This window comes from Salvelinus fontinalis, chromosome 25 (genome assembly GCF_029448725.1).
Source record: "Salvelinus fontinalis isolate EN_2023a chromosome 25, ASM2944872v1, whole genome shotgun sequence".
Taxonomy (NCBI): domain Eukaryota; kingdom Metazoa; phylum Chordata; class Actinopteri; order Salmoniformes; family Salmonidae; genus Salvelinus; species Salvelinus fontinalis.
In genome coordinates, this window is record NC_074689.1 from 34,630,928 (window position 1) to 34,646,356 (window position 15,429).

The 15,429-nt window shown below is 46.9% G+C and overlaps 1 protein-coding gene across 1 annotated transcript in view; it reads right to left on the minus strand.

The window, feature by feature from the left end:
- Positions 1 to 15,429, minus strand: part of LOC129823350 (neurobeachin-like) — a 402,752-nt gene that overhangs the window by 32,007 nt on the left and 355,316 nt on the right. Inside the window, exons 42-45 of the mRNA XM_055882274.1 lie at positions 5,960 to 6,084; positions 4,053 to 4,205; positions 3,137 to 3,273; positions 2,238 to 2,355 (exon numbers count right to left, since the gene is read on the minus strand). Of these exons, the coding sequence (XP_055738249.1) occupies positions 2,238 to 2,355; positions 3,137 to 3,273; positions 4,053 to 4,205; positions 5,960 to 6,084 (533 nt within the window). The remainder of the gene's footprint in view (positions 1 to 2,237; positions 2,356 to 3,136; positions 3,274 to 4,052; positions 4,206 to 5,959; positions 6,085 to 15,429) is intronic.

Below are 15,429 nucleotides of genomic sequence, written 5' to 3' on the forward strand. Positions count from 1 at the left end.
GGTGAGTTAGTTAAAGGTGATGTCAGCTACACAGGTGAGTTAGTTAAAGGTGATGTCAGCTACACAGGTGAGTTAGTTAAAGGTGATGTCAGCTACACAGGTGAGTTAGTTAAAGGTGATGTCAGCTACACAGGTGAGTTAGTTAAAGGTGATGTCAGCTACACAGGTGAGTTAGTTAAAGGTGATGTCAGCTACACAGGTGAGTTAGTTAAAGGTGATGTCAGCTACACAGGTGAGTTAGTTAAAGGTGATGTCAGCTACACAGGTGAGTTAGTTAAAGGTGATGTCAGCTACACAGGTGAGTTAGTTAAAGGTGATGTCAGCTACACAGGTGAGTTAGTTAAAGGTGATGTCAGCTACACAGGTGAGTTAGTTAAAGGTGATGTCAGCTACACAGGTGAGTTAGTTAAAGGTGATGTCAGCTACACAGGTGAGTTAGTTAAAGGTGATGTCAGCTACACAGGTGAGTTAGTTAAAGGTGATGTCAGCTACACAGGTGAGTTAGTTAAAGGTGATGTCAGCTACACAGGTGAGTTAGTTAAAGGTGATGTCAGCTACACAGGTGAGTTAGTTAAAGGTGATGTCAGCTACACAGGTGAGTTAGTTAAAGGTGATGTCAGCTACACAGGTGAGTTAGTTAAAGGTGATGTCAGCTACACAGGTGAGTTAGTTAAAGGTGATGTCAGCTACACAGGTGAGTTAGTTAAAGGTGATGTCAGCTACACAGGTGAGTTAGTTAAAGGTGATGTCAGCTACACAGGTGAGTTAGTTAAAGGTGATGTCAGCTACACAGGTGAGTTAGTTAAAGGTGATGTCAGCTACACAGGTGAGTTAGTTAAAGGTGATGTCAGCTACACAGGTGAGTTAGTTAAAGGTGATGTCAGCTACACAGGTGAGTTAGTTAAAGGTGATGTCAGCTACACAGGTGAGTTAGTTAAAGGTGATGTCAGCTACACAGGTGAGTTAGTTAAAGGTGATGTCAGCTACACAGGTGAGTTAGTTAAAGGTGATGTCAGCTACACAGGTGAGTTAGTTAAAGGTGATGTCAGCTACACAGGTGAGTTAGTTAAAGGTGATGTCAGCTACACAGGTGAGTTAGTTAAAGGTGATGTCAGCTACACAGGTGAGTTAGTTAAAGGTGATGTCAGCTACACAGGTGAGTTAGTTAAAGGTGATGTCAGCTACACAGGTGAGTTAGTTAAAGGTGATGTCAGCTACACAGGTGAGTTAGTTAAAGGTGATGTCAGCTACACAGGTGAGTTAGTTAAAGGTGGTGTCAGCTACTGTACAGGTAAGACAGGTATATAAAAGTAGTATATAAAGGTCTACTGTACAGGTAAGACAGGTATATAAAGGTTGTATATAAAGGTCTACTGTACAGGTAAGACAGGTATATAAAGGTTGTATATAAAGGTCTACTGTACAGGTAAGACAGGTTTATAAAGGTTGTATATAAAGGTCTACTGTACAGGTAAGACAGGTTTATAAAGGTTGTATATAAAGGTCTACTGTACAGGTAAGACAGGTATATAAAGGTAGTATATAAAGGTCTACTGTACAGGTAAGACAGGTATATAAAGGTTGTATATAAAGGTCTACTGTACAGGTAAGACAGGTTTATAAAGGTTGTATATAAAGGTCTACTGTACAGGTAAGACAGGTATATAAAGGTTGTATATAAAGGTCTACTGTACAGGTAAGACAGGTATATAAAGGTTGTATATAAAGGTCTACTGTACAGGTAAGACAGGTTTATAAAGGTTGTATATAAAGGTCTACTGTACAGGTAAGACAGGTTTATAAAGGTTGTATATAAAGGTCTACTGTACAGGTAAGACAGGTATATAAAGGTAGTATATAAAGGTCTACTGTACAGGTAAGACAGGTATATAAAGGTAGTATATAAAGGTCTACTGTACAGGTAAGACAGGTTTATAAAGGTTGTATATAAAGGTCTACTGTACAGGTAAGACAGGTATATAAAGTTAGTATATAAAGGTCTACTGTACAGGTAAGACAGGTATATAAAGGTAGTATATAAAGGTCTACTGTACAGGTAAGACAGGTTTATAAAGGTTGTATATAAAGGTCTACTGTACAGGTAAGACAGGTATATAAAGGTAGTATATAAAGGTCTACTGTACAGGTAAGACAGGTATATAAAGGTAGTATATAAAGGTCTACTGTACAGGTAAGACAGGTATATAAAGGTTGTATATAAAGGTGAGGTATCGTACTGCGGTTGGCCATGAAGACCTCCAGACCAGTGTTCTGGAGCAGGTATCGTCTGGAGAAAACAGCTCTGATCTCACTGAACATCCACTTGCCATGTAGACCCTCGGAGTAGGCCAGTACCTGCAGGCACACAGAGACACAGTGACACAGGCACACAGAGACACAGGCACACAGAGACACAGAGACACAGGCACACAGAGTCACAGAGAGACAGAGACACAGAGACGCAGAGACACAGGCACACAGAGACGCAGAGACACAGGCACACAGAGTCACAGAGAGACAGAGAGACAGAGACACAGAGACACAGAGACGCAGAGACACAGAGAGACAGAGACACAGAGACACAGAGACGCAGAGAGACAGGCACACAGAGACAGAGACACAGGCACACAGAGTCACAGAGAGACAGAGACACAGAGACACAGAGACGCAGAGACACAGGCACACAGGCACACAGAGACACAGGCACACAGAGACGCAGACACACAGAGACACAGAGACACAGAGACACAGGCACACAGAGACACAGAGACACAGAGACGCAGAGACAAAGAGACACAGGCACACAGAGACACAGAGACGCAGACACACAGAGACACAGAGACACAGAGACGCAGGGACGCAGAGACACAGAGACGCAGAGACACAGAGACGCAGAAACACAGGCACACAGAGACACAGAGACACAGGCACACAGAGACACAGAGACACAGGCACACAGAGACACAGAGACACAGGCACACAGAGACACAGAGTGAGAATGAGTTATGTTATTGCATTAACCATGGTGTCGATCTCACTGTTACCATGGTGTCAATCTCACTGTTACCATGGTGTCAATCTCACTGTTACCATGGTGTCAATCTCACTGTTACCATGGTGTCAATCTCACTGTTACCTTGGTGTGGATCTTCTTGAAGCTAGGGTCGTCCTCGTCCACCTCAAAGTAGATCTCAGTGGTGGTGATGGAGAGAGTCCCATGGACCACCACTACTGGAGATACCAGCTGGGCTGGAGTACTGAGCACCACAGGGCCTAGCAGACAGACAGACAGACAGACAGACAGACAGACAGACAGACAGACAGACAGACAGACAGACAGACACAGACAGACAGAGGGTACGTCAGTTCTACACATTGGTGGAGGATGAGGTAACTATGGTAGGAGTTCTGAGCAGCTGGGAAAAAAGAGCTATCAAAATATAATCAATTATTAAGTGAATTACAACAGATACAGACTGGGCTTCTGATACTATCAGATCAGTGTTAACCAGCTTTAACCAGAGAAATGCTTGTGCTTCTAGTTCCAACAGTGCAGTAATATCTAACAAGTAAAATCTAACAATTTCACAACAACTTCCTAATACACACACATCTATGTAAAGGAATGGAATTAAGAACATGTAAATATATGGAAGAGCAATGTCAGAGCAGCAGTGGAGAGTTTATCCACTTCTAAAACCAAAGTTGTGCCCCTGGTACAAACACGGTACCAGTCAACAGTTTGGACACACCTAATCATGCAAGAGTTTTTCTTTATTTTTTACTATTTTCTACATTGTAGAATAATAGTGAAGACATCAAAACTATTAAATAACACATATGGAATTATGTAGTAACCAAAAGAAAGTGTTAAACAAATAAAAATATATTTTATATTTGAGATTCTTCAAAGTAGCCACACTTTGCATATTTATATCCAAAAATCTAGAGAATCCAAAACCAGAAAACATCTCCAACTTCCTGTGGTCTGAAATGAACCAGGAAAGAGAATACAAACAGAAAGGTGTCAACACATGATGGACGTGTCTGACCTGCAAGGTTGTCCATCTCTTTCTCCTGCAGCAGACTGACAGTGTCCTCGTCACCCTCCAGCATTAGTTCCGTCTCCAGGTTCTGACTGACCACTGATTGGCTGCGCAAGGTCTTCTTAGACTTAAGCCCCTCCTCTTCCTCCTCCTCCGTACCTACACAACACAATTAATACATACAGTTGAAGTCGGAAGTTTACATACACCTTAGCCAAATACATTTAAACTCCGTTTTTCACAGTTCCTGAAATTTTATCCAAGTAAAGATTCCCTGTTTTAGGTCAATTAGGATCACCACTTTATTTTAAGAATGTGAAATGTCAGAATAATAGTAGAGAGAATGATTTATTTCAGCTTTTATTTCTTTCATCACATTCCCAGTGGGTCAGACGTACACTCAATTAGTACATACACTCAATTAGTATTTGGTAGCATTGCATTTAAATTGTTTAACTTGCGTCAAACGTTTTGGGTAGCCTTCCACAAGCTTCCCACAATAAGTTGGGTGAATTTTGGCCCATTCCTCCTGACAGAGCTGGTGTAACTGAGTCAGGTTTGTAGGCCTCCTTGTTCACACACGCTTTTTCAGTTCTGTCCACAAATTTTCTATAGGATTGAGGTCAGGACTTTGTGATGGCCACTCCTTGACTTTGTTGTCTTTAAGCCATTTTGCCACAACCTTGGAAGTATGCTTGGGGTCATTGTCCATTTGGAAGACCCATTTGCGACCAAGCTTTAACTTCCTGGCTGATGTCTTGAGATGTTGCTTCAATATATCCACATAATTTTCCTGCCTCATGATGCCATCTATTTTGTGAAGTGCACCAGTCCCTCCTGCAGCAAAGCACCCCCACAACATGATGCTGCCACCCCCGTGCTTCACAGTTGGGATGGTGTTCTTCGGCTTGCAGGCCTCCTCCTTTTTCCTCCAAACATAACGATGGTCATTTTGGCCAAACAGTTCTATTTTTGTTTCATCAGACCAGAGGACATTCCTCCAATACAAGTAAAATCTTTGTCCCCATGTGCAGTTGCAAACGGTAGTCTGGCTTTTTTATGGTGGTTTTGGTGCAGTGGCTTCTTCCTTGCTGAGAGGCCTTTCAGGTTATGTCGATATAGGACTCGTTTTACTGTGGCTATAGATACTTTTGTACCTGTTTCCTCCAGCACCTTCACAAGGTCCCTTGCTGTTGTTCTGGGATTGTTTTGCACTTTTCGCACCAAAGTACGTTCATCTCTAGGAGACAGAACGCGTCTCCTTCCTGAGCGGTATGACGGCTGCGTGGTCCCATGGTGTTTATACTTGCGTACTATTGTTTGTACAGATGAACGTGGTACCTTCAGGCATTTGGAAATTGCTCCCAATGATGAACCAGACTTGTGGAGGTCTACAATGTTTTTCAGAGGTCTTGGCTGATTTCTTTTGATTTTCCCATGATGTCAAGCAAAGAGGCACTGAGTTTGAAGGTAGGCCTTGAAATACATCCACAGGTACACCTCTAATTGACTCAAATGATGTCAATTAGCCTATCAGAAGCTTCTACAGTCATGACAACATTTTCTGGAATTTTCCAAGCTGTTTAAAGGCACAGTCAACTTAGTGAATGTAAACTTCTGACACACTGGAATTGTGATACTGGGAATGAGTGAAATAATCTGTCTGTTAACAATGTTGGAAAAATGACTTGTGTCATGCACAAAGTAGATGTCCTAACCAACTTGCCAAAACTATAGTTTGTTAACAAGAAATTTCTGGAGTGGTTGAAAAACAAGTTTTAATGACTCCAACCTAAGTGTATGTAAACTTATGACTTCAACTGTAGCTGATACCAAATGGTACATGAAGCAGCTGTTTAAAAATGGTCAAGTAACTAACTAACTTGCAGTGTATTCTGGGATAGGTGACTGACCATAGTCCTCCAGGGCTTTAAGTGACACATTAGGGTGGGTGGAGCCAAAGGGGTTTCGTACGAATCTCCGCCTCCTCCTCAGGTCGTCCTCCCAGTAGTCTAGACGCCAGAAGTCATGTAATTGGCTGAGGTAATAAAAGACGTTGGTAAATAAGTTAAAGCAGCTCATGTAATTGGCTGAGAGAGAGAAAGGGGGCGGAACACAAGGCTCAATAATAACAATAAAGACATATTCAGATGAATAGACATAAAAGGTCACGTTAGCTCCTCCTCCTAGTCTTAACGTTACGGCTGTGTGCTGTGATTTAGTGGGGACGTTAGCTCCTCCCCCTAGTCTTAACGTTACGGCTGTGATTTAGTGGGGACGTTAGCTCCTCCCCCTAGTCTTAACGTTACGGCTGTGATTTAGTGAGGACGTTAGCTCCTCCCCCTAGTCTTAACGTTACGGCTGTGATTTAGTGAGGACGTTAGCTCCTCCTCCTAGTCTTAACGTTACGGCTGTGTGCTGTGATTTAGTGAGGACGTTAGCTCCTCCCCCTAGTCTTAACGTTACGGCTGTGTGCTGTGATTTAGTGAGGACGGTAGCTCCTCCCCCTAGTCTTAACGTTACGGCTGTGATTTAGTGGGGACGTTAGCTCCTCCCCCTAGTCTTAACGTTACGGCTGTGTGCTGTGATTTAGTGAGGACGGTAGCTCCTCCTCCTAGTCTTAACGTTACGGCTGTGATTTAGTGGGGACGTTAGCTCCTCCCCCTAGTCTTAACGTTACGGCTGTGTGCTGTGATTTAGTGAGGACGTTAGCTCCTCCCCCTAGTCTTAACGTTACGGCTGTGTGCTGTGATTTAGTGGGGACGTTAGCTCCTCCCCCTAGTCTTAACGTTACGGCTGTGATTTAGTGAGGACGTTAGCTCCTCCCCCTAGTCTTAACGTTACGGCTGTGATTTAGTGGGGACGTTAGCTCCTCCTCCTAGTCTTAACGTTACGGCTGTGTGCTGTGATTTAGTGAGGACGTTAGCTCCTCCCCCTAGTCTTAACGTTACGGCTGTGTGCTGTGATTTAGTGAGGACGGTAGCTCCTCCTCCTCGTCTTAACGTTACGGCTGTGTGCTGTGATTTAGTGAGGACGTTAGCTCCTCCTCCTAGTCTTAACGTTACGGCTGTGTGCTGTGATTTAGTGGGGACGTTAGCTCCTCCCCCTAGTCTTAACGTTACGGCTGTGTGCTGTGATTTAGTGAGGACGTTAGCTCCTCCTCCTAGTCTTAACGTTACGGCTGTGTGCTGTGATTTAGTGAGGACGTTAGCTCCTCCCCCTAGTCTTAACGTTACGGCTGTGTGCTGTGATTTAGTGAGGACGTTAGCTCCTCCTCCTCGTCTTAACGTTACGGCTGTGTGCTGTGATTTAGTGAGGACGGTAGCTCTTCCTCCTAGTCTTAACGTTACGGCTGTGTGCTTTGATTTAGTGAGGACGTTAGCTCCTCCTCCTCGTCTTAACGTTACGGCTGTGTGCTGTGATTTAGTGGGGACGTTAGCTCCTCCTCCTAGTCTTAACGTTACGGCTGTGATTTAGTGAGGACGGTAGCTCCTCCTCCTAGTCTTAACGTTACGGCTGTGATTTAGTGAGGACGTTAGCTCCTCCTCCTAGTCTTAACGTTACGGCTGTGTGCTGTGATTTAGTGAGGACGGTAGCTCCTCCCCCTAGTCTTAACGTTACGGCTGTGATTTAGTGAGGACGTTAGCTCCTCCCCCTAGTCTTAACGTTACGGCTGTGTGCTGTGATTTAGTGGGGACGTTAGCTACTCCTCCTAGTCTTAACGTTACGGCTGTGTGCTGTGATTTAGTGGGGACGTTAGCTCCTCCTCCTAGTCTTAACGTTACGGCTGTGTGCTGTGATTTAGTGAGGACGTTAGCTCCTCCTCCTAGTCTTAACGTTACGGCTGTGTGCTGTGATTTAGTGAGGACGTTAGCTCCTCCTCCTAGTCTTAACGTTACGGCTGTGTGCTGTGATTTAGTGAGGACGTTAGCTCCTCCCCCTAGTCTTAACGTTACGGCTGTGTGCTGTGATTTAGTGAGGACGTTAGCTCCTCCCCCTAGTCTTAACGTTACGGCTGTGTGCTGTGATTTAGTGAGGACGTTTGCTCCTCCTCCTCGTCTTAACGTTACGGCTGTGTGCTGTGATTTAGTGAGGACGTTAGCTCCTCCTCCTAGTCTTAACGTTACGGCTGTGTGCTGTGATTTAGTGGGGACGTTAGCTCCTCCTCCTAGTCTTAACGTTACGGCTGTGTGCTGTGATTTAGTGGGGACGTTAGCTCCTCCTCCTAGTCTTAACGTTACGGCTGTGTGCTGTGATTTAGTGAGGACGTTAGCTCCTCCTCCTAGTCTTAACGTTACGGCTGTGTGCTGTGATTTAGTGAGGACGTTAGCTCCTCCTCCTAGTCTTAACGTTATGGCTGTGTGCTGTGATTTAGTGAGGACGTTAGCTCCTCCTCCTAGTCTTAACGTTACGGCTGTGTGCTGTGATTTAGTGAGGACGTTAGCTCCTCCTCCTCGTCTTAACGTTACGGCTGTGTGCTGTGATTTAGTGAGGACGTTAGCTCCTCCTCCTAGTCTTAACGTTACGGCTGTGTGCTGTGATTTAGTGAGGACGTTAGCTCCTCCTCCTAGTCTTAACGTTACGGCTGTGTGCTGTGATTTAGTGAGGACGTTAGCTCCTCCTCCTAGTCTTAACGTTACGGCTGTGTGCTGTGATTTAGTGAGGACGTTAGCTCCTCCTCCTAGTCTTAACGTTACGGCTGTGTGCTGTGATTTAGTGAGGACGTTAGCTCCTCCTCCTAGTCTTAACGTTACGGCTGTGTGCTGTGATTTAGTGGGGACGTTAGCTCCTCCCCCTAGTCTTAACGTTACGGCTGTGATTTAGTGGGGACGTTAGCTCCTCCCCCTAGTCTTAACGTTACGGCTGTGATTTAGTGAGGACGTTAGCTCCTCCCCCTAGTCTTAACGTTACGGCTGTGATTTAGTGAGGACGTTAGCTCCTCCTCCTAGTCTTAACGTTACGGCTGTGTGCTGTGATTTAGTGAGGACGTTAGCTCCTCCCCCTAGTCTTAACGTTACGGCTGTGTGCTGTGATTTAGTGAGGACGGTAGCTCCTCCCCCTAGTCTTAACGTTACGGCTGTGATTTAGTGGGGACGTTAGCTCCTCCCCCTAGTCTTAACGTTACGGCTGTGTGCTGTGATTTAGTGAGGACGGTAGCTCCTCCTCCTAGTCTTAACGTTACGGCTGTGATTTAGTGGGGACGTTAGCTCCTCCCCCTAGTCTTAACGTTACGGCTGTGTGCTGTGATTTAGTGAGGACGTTAGCTCCTCCCCCTAGTCTTAACGTTACGGCTGTGTGCTGTGATTTAGTGGGGACGTTAGCTCCTCCCCCTAGTCTTAACGTTACGGCTGTGATTTAGTGAGGACGTTAGCTCCTCCCCCTAGTCTTAACGTTACGGCTGTGATTTAGTGGGGACGTTAGCTCCTCCTCCTAGTCTTAACGTTACGGCTGTGTGCTGTGATTTAGTGAGGACGTTAGCTCCTCCCCCTAGTCTTAACGTTACGGCTGTGTGCTGTGATTTAGTGAGGACGGTAGCTCCTCCTCCTCGTCTTAACGTTACGGCTGTGTGCTGTGATTTAGTGAGGACGTTAGCTCCTCCTCCTAGTCTTAACGTTACGGCTGTGTGCTGTGATTTAGTGGGGACGTTAGCTCCTCCCCCTAGTCTTAACGTTACGGCTGTGTGCTGTGATTTAGTGAGGACGTTAGCTCCTCCTCCTAGTCTTAACGTTACGGCTGTGTGCTGTGATTTAGTGAGGACGTTAGCTCCTCCCCCTAGTCTTAACGTTACGGCTGTGTGCTGTGATTTAGTGAGGACGTTAGCTCCTCCTCCTCGTCTTAACGTTACGGCTGTGTGCTGTGATTTAGTGAGGACGGTAGCTCTTCCTCCTAGTCTTAACGTTACGGCTGTGTGCTTTGATTTAGTGAGGACGTTAGCTCCTCCTCCTCGTCTTAACGTTACGGCTGTGTGCTGTGATTTAGTGGGGACGTTAGCTCCTCCTCCTAGTCTTAACGTTACGGCTGTGATTTAGTGAGGACGGTAGCTCCTCCTCCTAGTCTTAACGTTACGGCTGTGATTTAGTGAGGACGTTAGCTCCTCCTCCTAGTCTTAACGTTACGGCTGTGTGCTGTGATTTAGTGAGGACGGTAGCTCCTCCCCCTAGTCTTAACGTTACGGCTGTGATTTAGTGAGGACGTTAGCTCCTCCCCCTAGTCTTAACGTTACGGCTGTGTGCTGTGATTTAGTGGGGACGTTAGCTCCTCCTCCTAGTCTTAACGTTACGGCTGTGTGCTGTGATTTAGTGGGGACGTTAGCTCCTCCTCCTAGTCTTAACGTTACGGCTGTGTGCTGTGATTTAGTGAGGACGTTAGCTCCTCCTCCTAGTCTTAACGTTACGGCTGTGTGCTGTGATTTAGTGAGGACGTTAGCTCCTCCTCCTAGTCTTAACGTTACGGCTGTGTGCTGTGATTTAGTGGGGACGTTAGCTCCTCCCCCTAGTCTTAACGTTACGGCTGTGTGCTGTGATTTAGTGAGGACGTTAGCTCCTCCTCCTAGTCTTAACGTTACGGCTGTGTGCTGTGATTTAGTGAGGACGTTAGCTCCTCCCCCTAGTCTTAACGTTACGGCTGTGTGCTGTGATTTAGTGAGGACGTTAGCTCCTCCTCCTCGTCTTAACGTTACGGCTGTGTGCTGTGATTTAGTGAGGACGGTAGCTCTTCCTCCTAGTCTTAACGTTACGGCTGTGTGCTTTGATTTAGTGAGGACGTTAGCTCCTCCTCCTCGTCTTAACGTTACGGCTGTGTGCTGTGATTTAGTGGGGACGTTAGCTCCTCCTCCTAGTCTTAACGTTACGGCTGTGATTTAGTGAGGACGGTAGCTCCTCCTCCTAGTCTTAACGTTACGGCTGTGATTTAGTGAGGACGTTAGCTCCTCCTCCTAGTCTTAACGTTACGGCTGTGTGCTGTGATTTAGTGAGGACGGTAGCTCCTCCCCCTAGTCTTAACGTTACGGCTGTGATTTAGTGAGGACGTTAGCTCCTCCCCCTAGTCTTAACGTTACGGCTGTGTGCTGTGATTTAGTGGGGACGTTAGCTCCTCCTCCTAGTCTTAACGTTACGGCTGTGTGCTGTGATTTAGTGGGGACGTTAGCTCCTCCTCCTAGTCTTAACGTTACGGCTGTGTGCTGTGATTTAGTGAGGACGGTAGCTTCTCCTCCTAGTCTTAACGTTACGGCTGTGTGCTGTGATTTAGTGAGGACGTTAGCTCCTCCTCCTCGTCTTAACGTTACGGCTGTGTGCTGTGATTTAGTGAGGACGTTAGCTCCTCCCCCTAGTCTTAACGTTACGGCTGTGTGCTGTGATTTAGTGAGGACGTTAGCTCCTCCCCCTAGTCTTAACGTTACGGCTGTGTGCTGTGATTTAGTGAGGACGTTTGCTCCTCCTCCTCGTCTTAACGTTACGGCTGTGTGCTGTGATTTAGTGAGGACGTTAGCTCCTCCTCCTAGTCTTAACGTTACGGCTGTGTGCTGTGATTTAGTGGGGACGTTAGCTCCTCCTCCTAGTCTTAACGTTACGGCTGTGTGCTGTGATTTAGTGAGGACGTTAGCTCCTCCTCCTAGTCTTAACGTTACGGCTGTGTGCTGTGATTTAGTGAGGACGTTAGCTCCTCCTCCTAGTCTTAACGTTACGGCTGTGTGCTGTGATTTAGTGAGGACGTTAGCTCCTCCTCCTAGTCTTAACGTTACGGCTGTGTGCTGTGATTTAGTGAGGATGTTACGGCTGTGTGCTGTGATTTAGTGAGGACGGTAGCTCCTCCCCCTAGTCTTAACGTTACGGCTGTGTGCTGTGATTTAGTGAGGACGTTAGCTCCTCCTCCTAGTCTTAACGTTACGGCTGTGTGCTGTGATTTAGTGAGGACGGTAGCTTCTCCTCCTAGTCTTAACGTTACGGCTGTGTGCTGTGATTTAGTGAGGACGTTAGCTCCTCCTCCTAGTCTTAACGTTACGGCTGTGTGCTGTGATTTAGTGAGGACGGTAGCTTCTCCTCCTAGTCTTAACGTTACGGCTGTGTGCTGTGATTTAGTGAGGACGTTAGCTCCTCCTCCTAGTCTTAACGTTACGGCTGTGTGCTGTGATTTAGTGAGGACGGTAGCTCCTCCCCCTAGTCTTAACGTTACGGCTGTGTGCTGTGATTTAGTGAGGACGTTAGCTCCTCCTCCTAGTCTTAACGTTACGGCTGTGTGCTGTGATTTAGTGAGGACGTTAGCTCCTCCTCCTAGTCTTAACATTACGGCTGTGTACTGTGATTTAGTGGGGACGTTAGCTCCTCCTCCTAGTCTTAACGTTACGGCTGTGTGCTGTGATTTAGTGAGGACGGTAGCTCCTCCCCCTAGTCTTAACGTTACGGCTGTGTGCTGTGATTTAGTGAGGACGTTAGCTCCTCCTCCTAGTCTTAACGTTACGGCTGTGTGCTGTGATTTAGTGAGGACGTTAGCTCCTCCCCCTAGTCTTAACGTTACGGCTGTGTGCTTTGATTTAGTGAGGACGTTAGCTCCTCCTCCTCGTCTTAACGTTACGGCTGTGTGCTGTGATTTAGTGGGGACGTTAGCTCCTCCTCCTAGTCTTAACGTTACGGCTGTGATTTAGTGAGGACGGTAGCTCCTCCTCCTAGTCTTAACGTTACGGCTGTGATTTAGTGAGGACGTTAGCTCCTCCTCCTAGTCTTAACGTTACGGCTGTGTGCTGTGATTTAGTGAGGACGGTAGCTCCTCCCCCTAGTCTTAACGTTACGGCTGTGATTTAGTGAGGACGTTAGCTCCTCCCCCTAGTCTTAACGTTACGGCTGTGTGCTGTGATTTAGTGGGGACGTTAGCTCCTCCTCCTAGTCTTAACGTTACGGCTGTGTGCTGTGATTTAGTGGGGACGTTAGCTCCTCCTCCTAGTCTTAACGTTACGGCTGTGTGCTGTGATTTAGTGAGGACGTTAGCTCCTCCTCCTAGTCTTAACGTTACGGCTGTGTGCTGTGATTTAGTGAGGACGTTAGCTCCTCCTCCTAGTCTTAACGTTACGGCTGTGTGCTGTGATTTAGTGGGGACGTTAGCTCCTCCCCCTAGTCTTAACGTTACGGCTGTGTGCTGTGATTTAGTGAGGACGTTAGCTCCTCCTCCTAGTCTTAACGTTATGGCTGTGTGCTGTGATTTAGTGAGGACGTTAGCTCCTCCCCCTAGTCTTAACGTTACGGCTGTGTGCTGTGATTTAGTGAGGACGTTAGCTCCTCCTCCTCGTCTTAACGTTACGGCTGTGTGCTGTGATTTAGTGAGGACGGTAGCTCTTCCTCCTAGTCTTAACGTTACGGCTGTGTGCTTTGATTTAGTGAGGACGTTAGCTCCTCCTCCTCGTCTTAACGTTACGGCTGTGTGCTGTGATTTAGTGGGGACGTTAGCTCCTCCTCCTAGTCTTAACGTTACGGCTGTGATTTAGTGAGGACGGTAGCTCCTCCTCCTAGTCTTAACGTTACGGCTGTGATTTAGTGAGGACGTTAGCTCCTCCTCCTAGTCTTAACGTTACGGCTGTGTGCTGTGATTTAGTGAGGACGGTAGCTCCTCCCCCTAGTCTTAACGTTACGGCTGTGATTTAGTGAGGACGTTAGCTCCTCCCCCTAGTCTTAACGTTACGGCTGTGTGCTGTGATTTAGTGAGGACGGTAGCTTCTCCTCCTAGTCTTAACGTTACGGCTGTGTGCTGTGATTTAGTGAGGACGTTAGCTCCTCCTCCTCGTCTTAACGTTACGGCTGTGTGCTGTGATTTAGTGAGGACGTTAGCTCCTCCCCCTAGTCTTAACGTTACGGCTGTGTGCTGTGATTTAGTGAGGACGTTAGCTCCTCCCCCTAGTCTTAACGTTACGGCTGTGTGCTGTGATTTAGTGAGGACGTTTGCTCCTCCTCCTCGTCTTAACGTTACGGCTGTGTGCTGTGATTTAGTGAGGACGTTAGCTCCTCCTCCTAGTCTTAACGTTACGGCTGTGTGCTGTGATTTAGTGGGGACGTTAGCTCCTCCTCCTAGTCTTAACGTTACGGCTGTGTGCTGTGATTTAGTGGGGACGTTAGCTCCTCCTCCTAATCTTAACGTTACGGCTGTGTGCTGTGATTTAGTGAGGACGTTAGCTCCTCCTCCTAGTCTTAACGTTACGGCTGTGTGCTGTGATTTAGTGAGGACGTTAGCTCCTCCTCCTAGTCTTAACGTTACGGCTGTGTGCTGTGATTTAGTGAGGACGTTAGCTCCTCCTCCTAGTCTTAACGTTACGGCTGTGTGCTGTGATTTAGTGAGGACGTTAGCTCCTCCTCCTCGTCTTAACGTTACGGCTGTGTGCTGTGATTTAGTGAGGACGTTAGCTCCTCCTCCTAGTCTTAACGTTACGGCTGTGTGCTGTGATTTAGTGAGGACGTTAGCTCCTCCTCCTAGTCTTAACGTTACGGCTGTGTGCTGTGATTTAGTGAGGACGTTAGCTCCTCCTCCTAGTCTTAACGTTACGGCTGTGTGCTGTGATTTAGTGAGGACGTTAGCTCCTCCTCCTAGTCTTAACGTTACGGCTGTGTGCTGTGATTTAGTGAGGACGTTAGCTCCTCCTCCTCGTCTTAACGTTACGGCTGTGTGCTGTGATTTAGTGAGGACGTTAGCTCCTCCTCCTAGTCTTAACGTTACGGCTGTGTGCTGTGATTTAGTGAGGATGTTACGGCTGTGTGCTGTGATTTAGTGAGGACGGTAGCTCCTCCCCCTAGTCTTAACGTTACGGCTGTGTGCTGTGATTTAGTGAGGACGTTAGCTCCTCCTCCTAGTCTTAACGTTACGGCTGTGTGCTGTGATTTAGTGAGGACGGTAGCTTCTCCTCCTAGTCTTAACGTTACGGCTGTGTGCTGTGATTTAGTGAGGACGTTAGCTCCTCCTCCTAGTCTTAACGTTACGGCTGTGTGCTGTGATTTAGTGAGGACGGTAGCTTCTCCTCCTAGTCTTAACGTTACGGCTGTGTGCTGTGATTTAGTGAGGACGTTAGCTCCTCCTCCTAGTCTTAACGTTACGGCTGTGTGCTGTGATTTAGTGAGGACGGTAGCTCCTCCCCCTAGTCTTAACGTTACGGCTGTGTGCTGTGATTTAGTGAGGACGTTAGCTCCTCCTCCTAGTCTTAACGTTACGGCTGTGTGCTGTGATTTAGTGAGGACGTTAGCTCCTCCTCCTAGTCTTAACGTTACGGCTGTGTACTGTGATTTAGTGGGGACGTTAGCTCCTCCTCCTAGTCTTAACGTTACGGCTGTGTGCTGTGATTTAGTGAGGACGGTAGCTCCTCCCCCTAATCTTAACGTTACGGCTGTGTGCTGTGATTTAGTGAGGACGT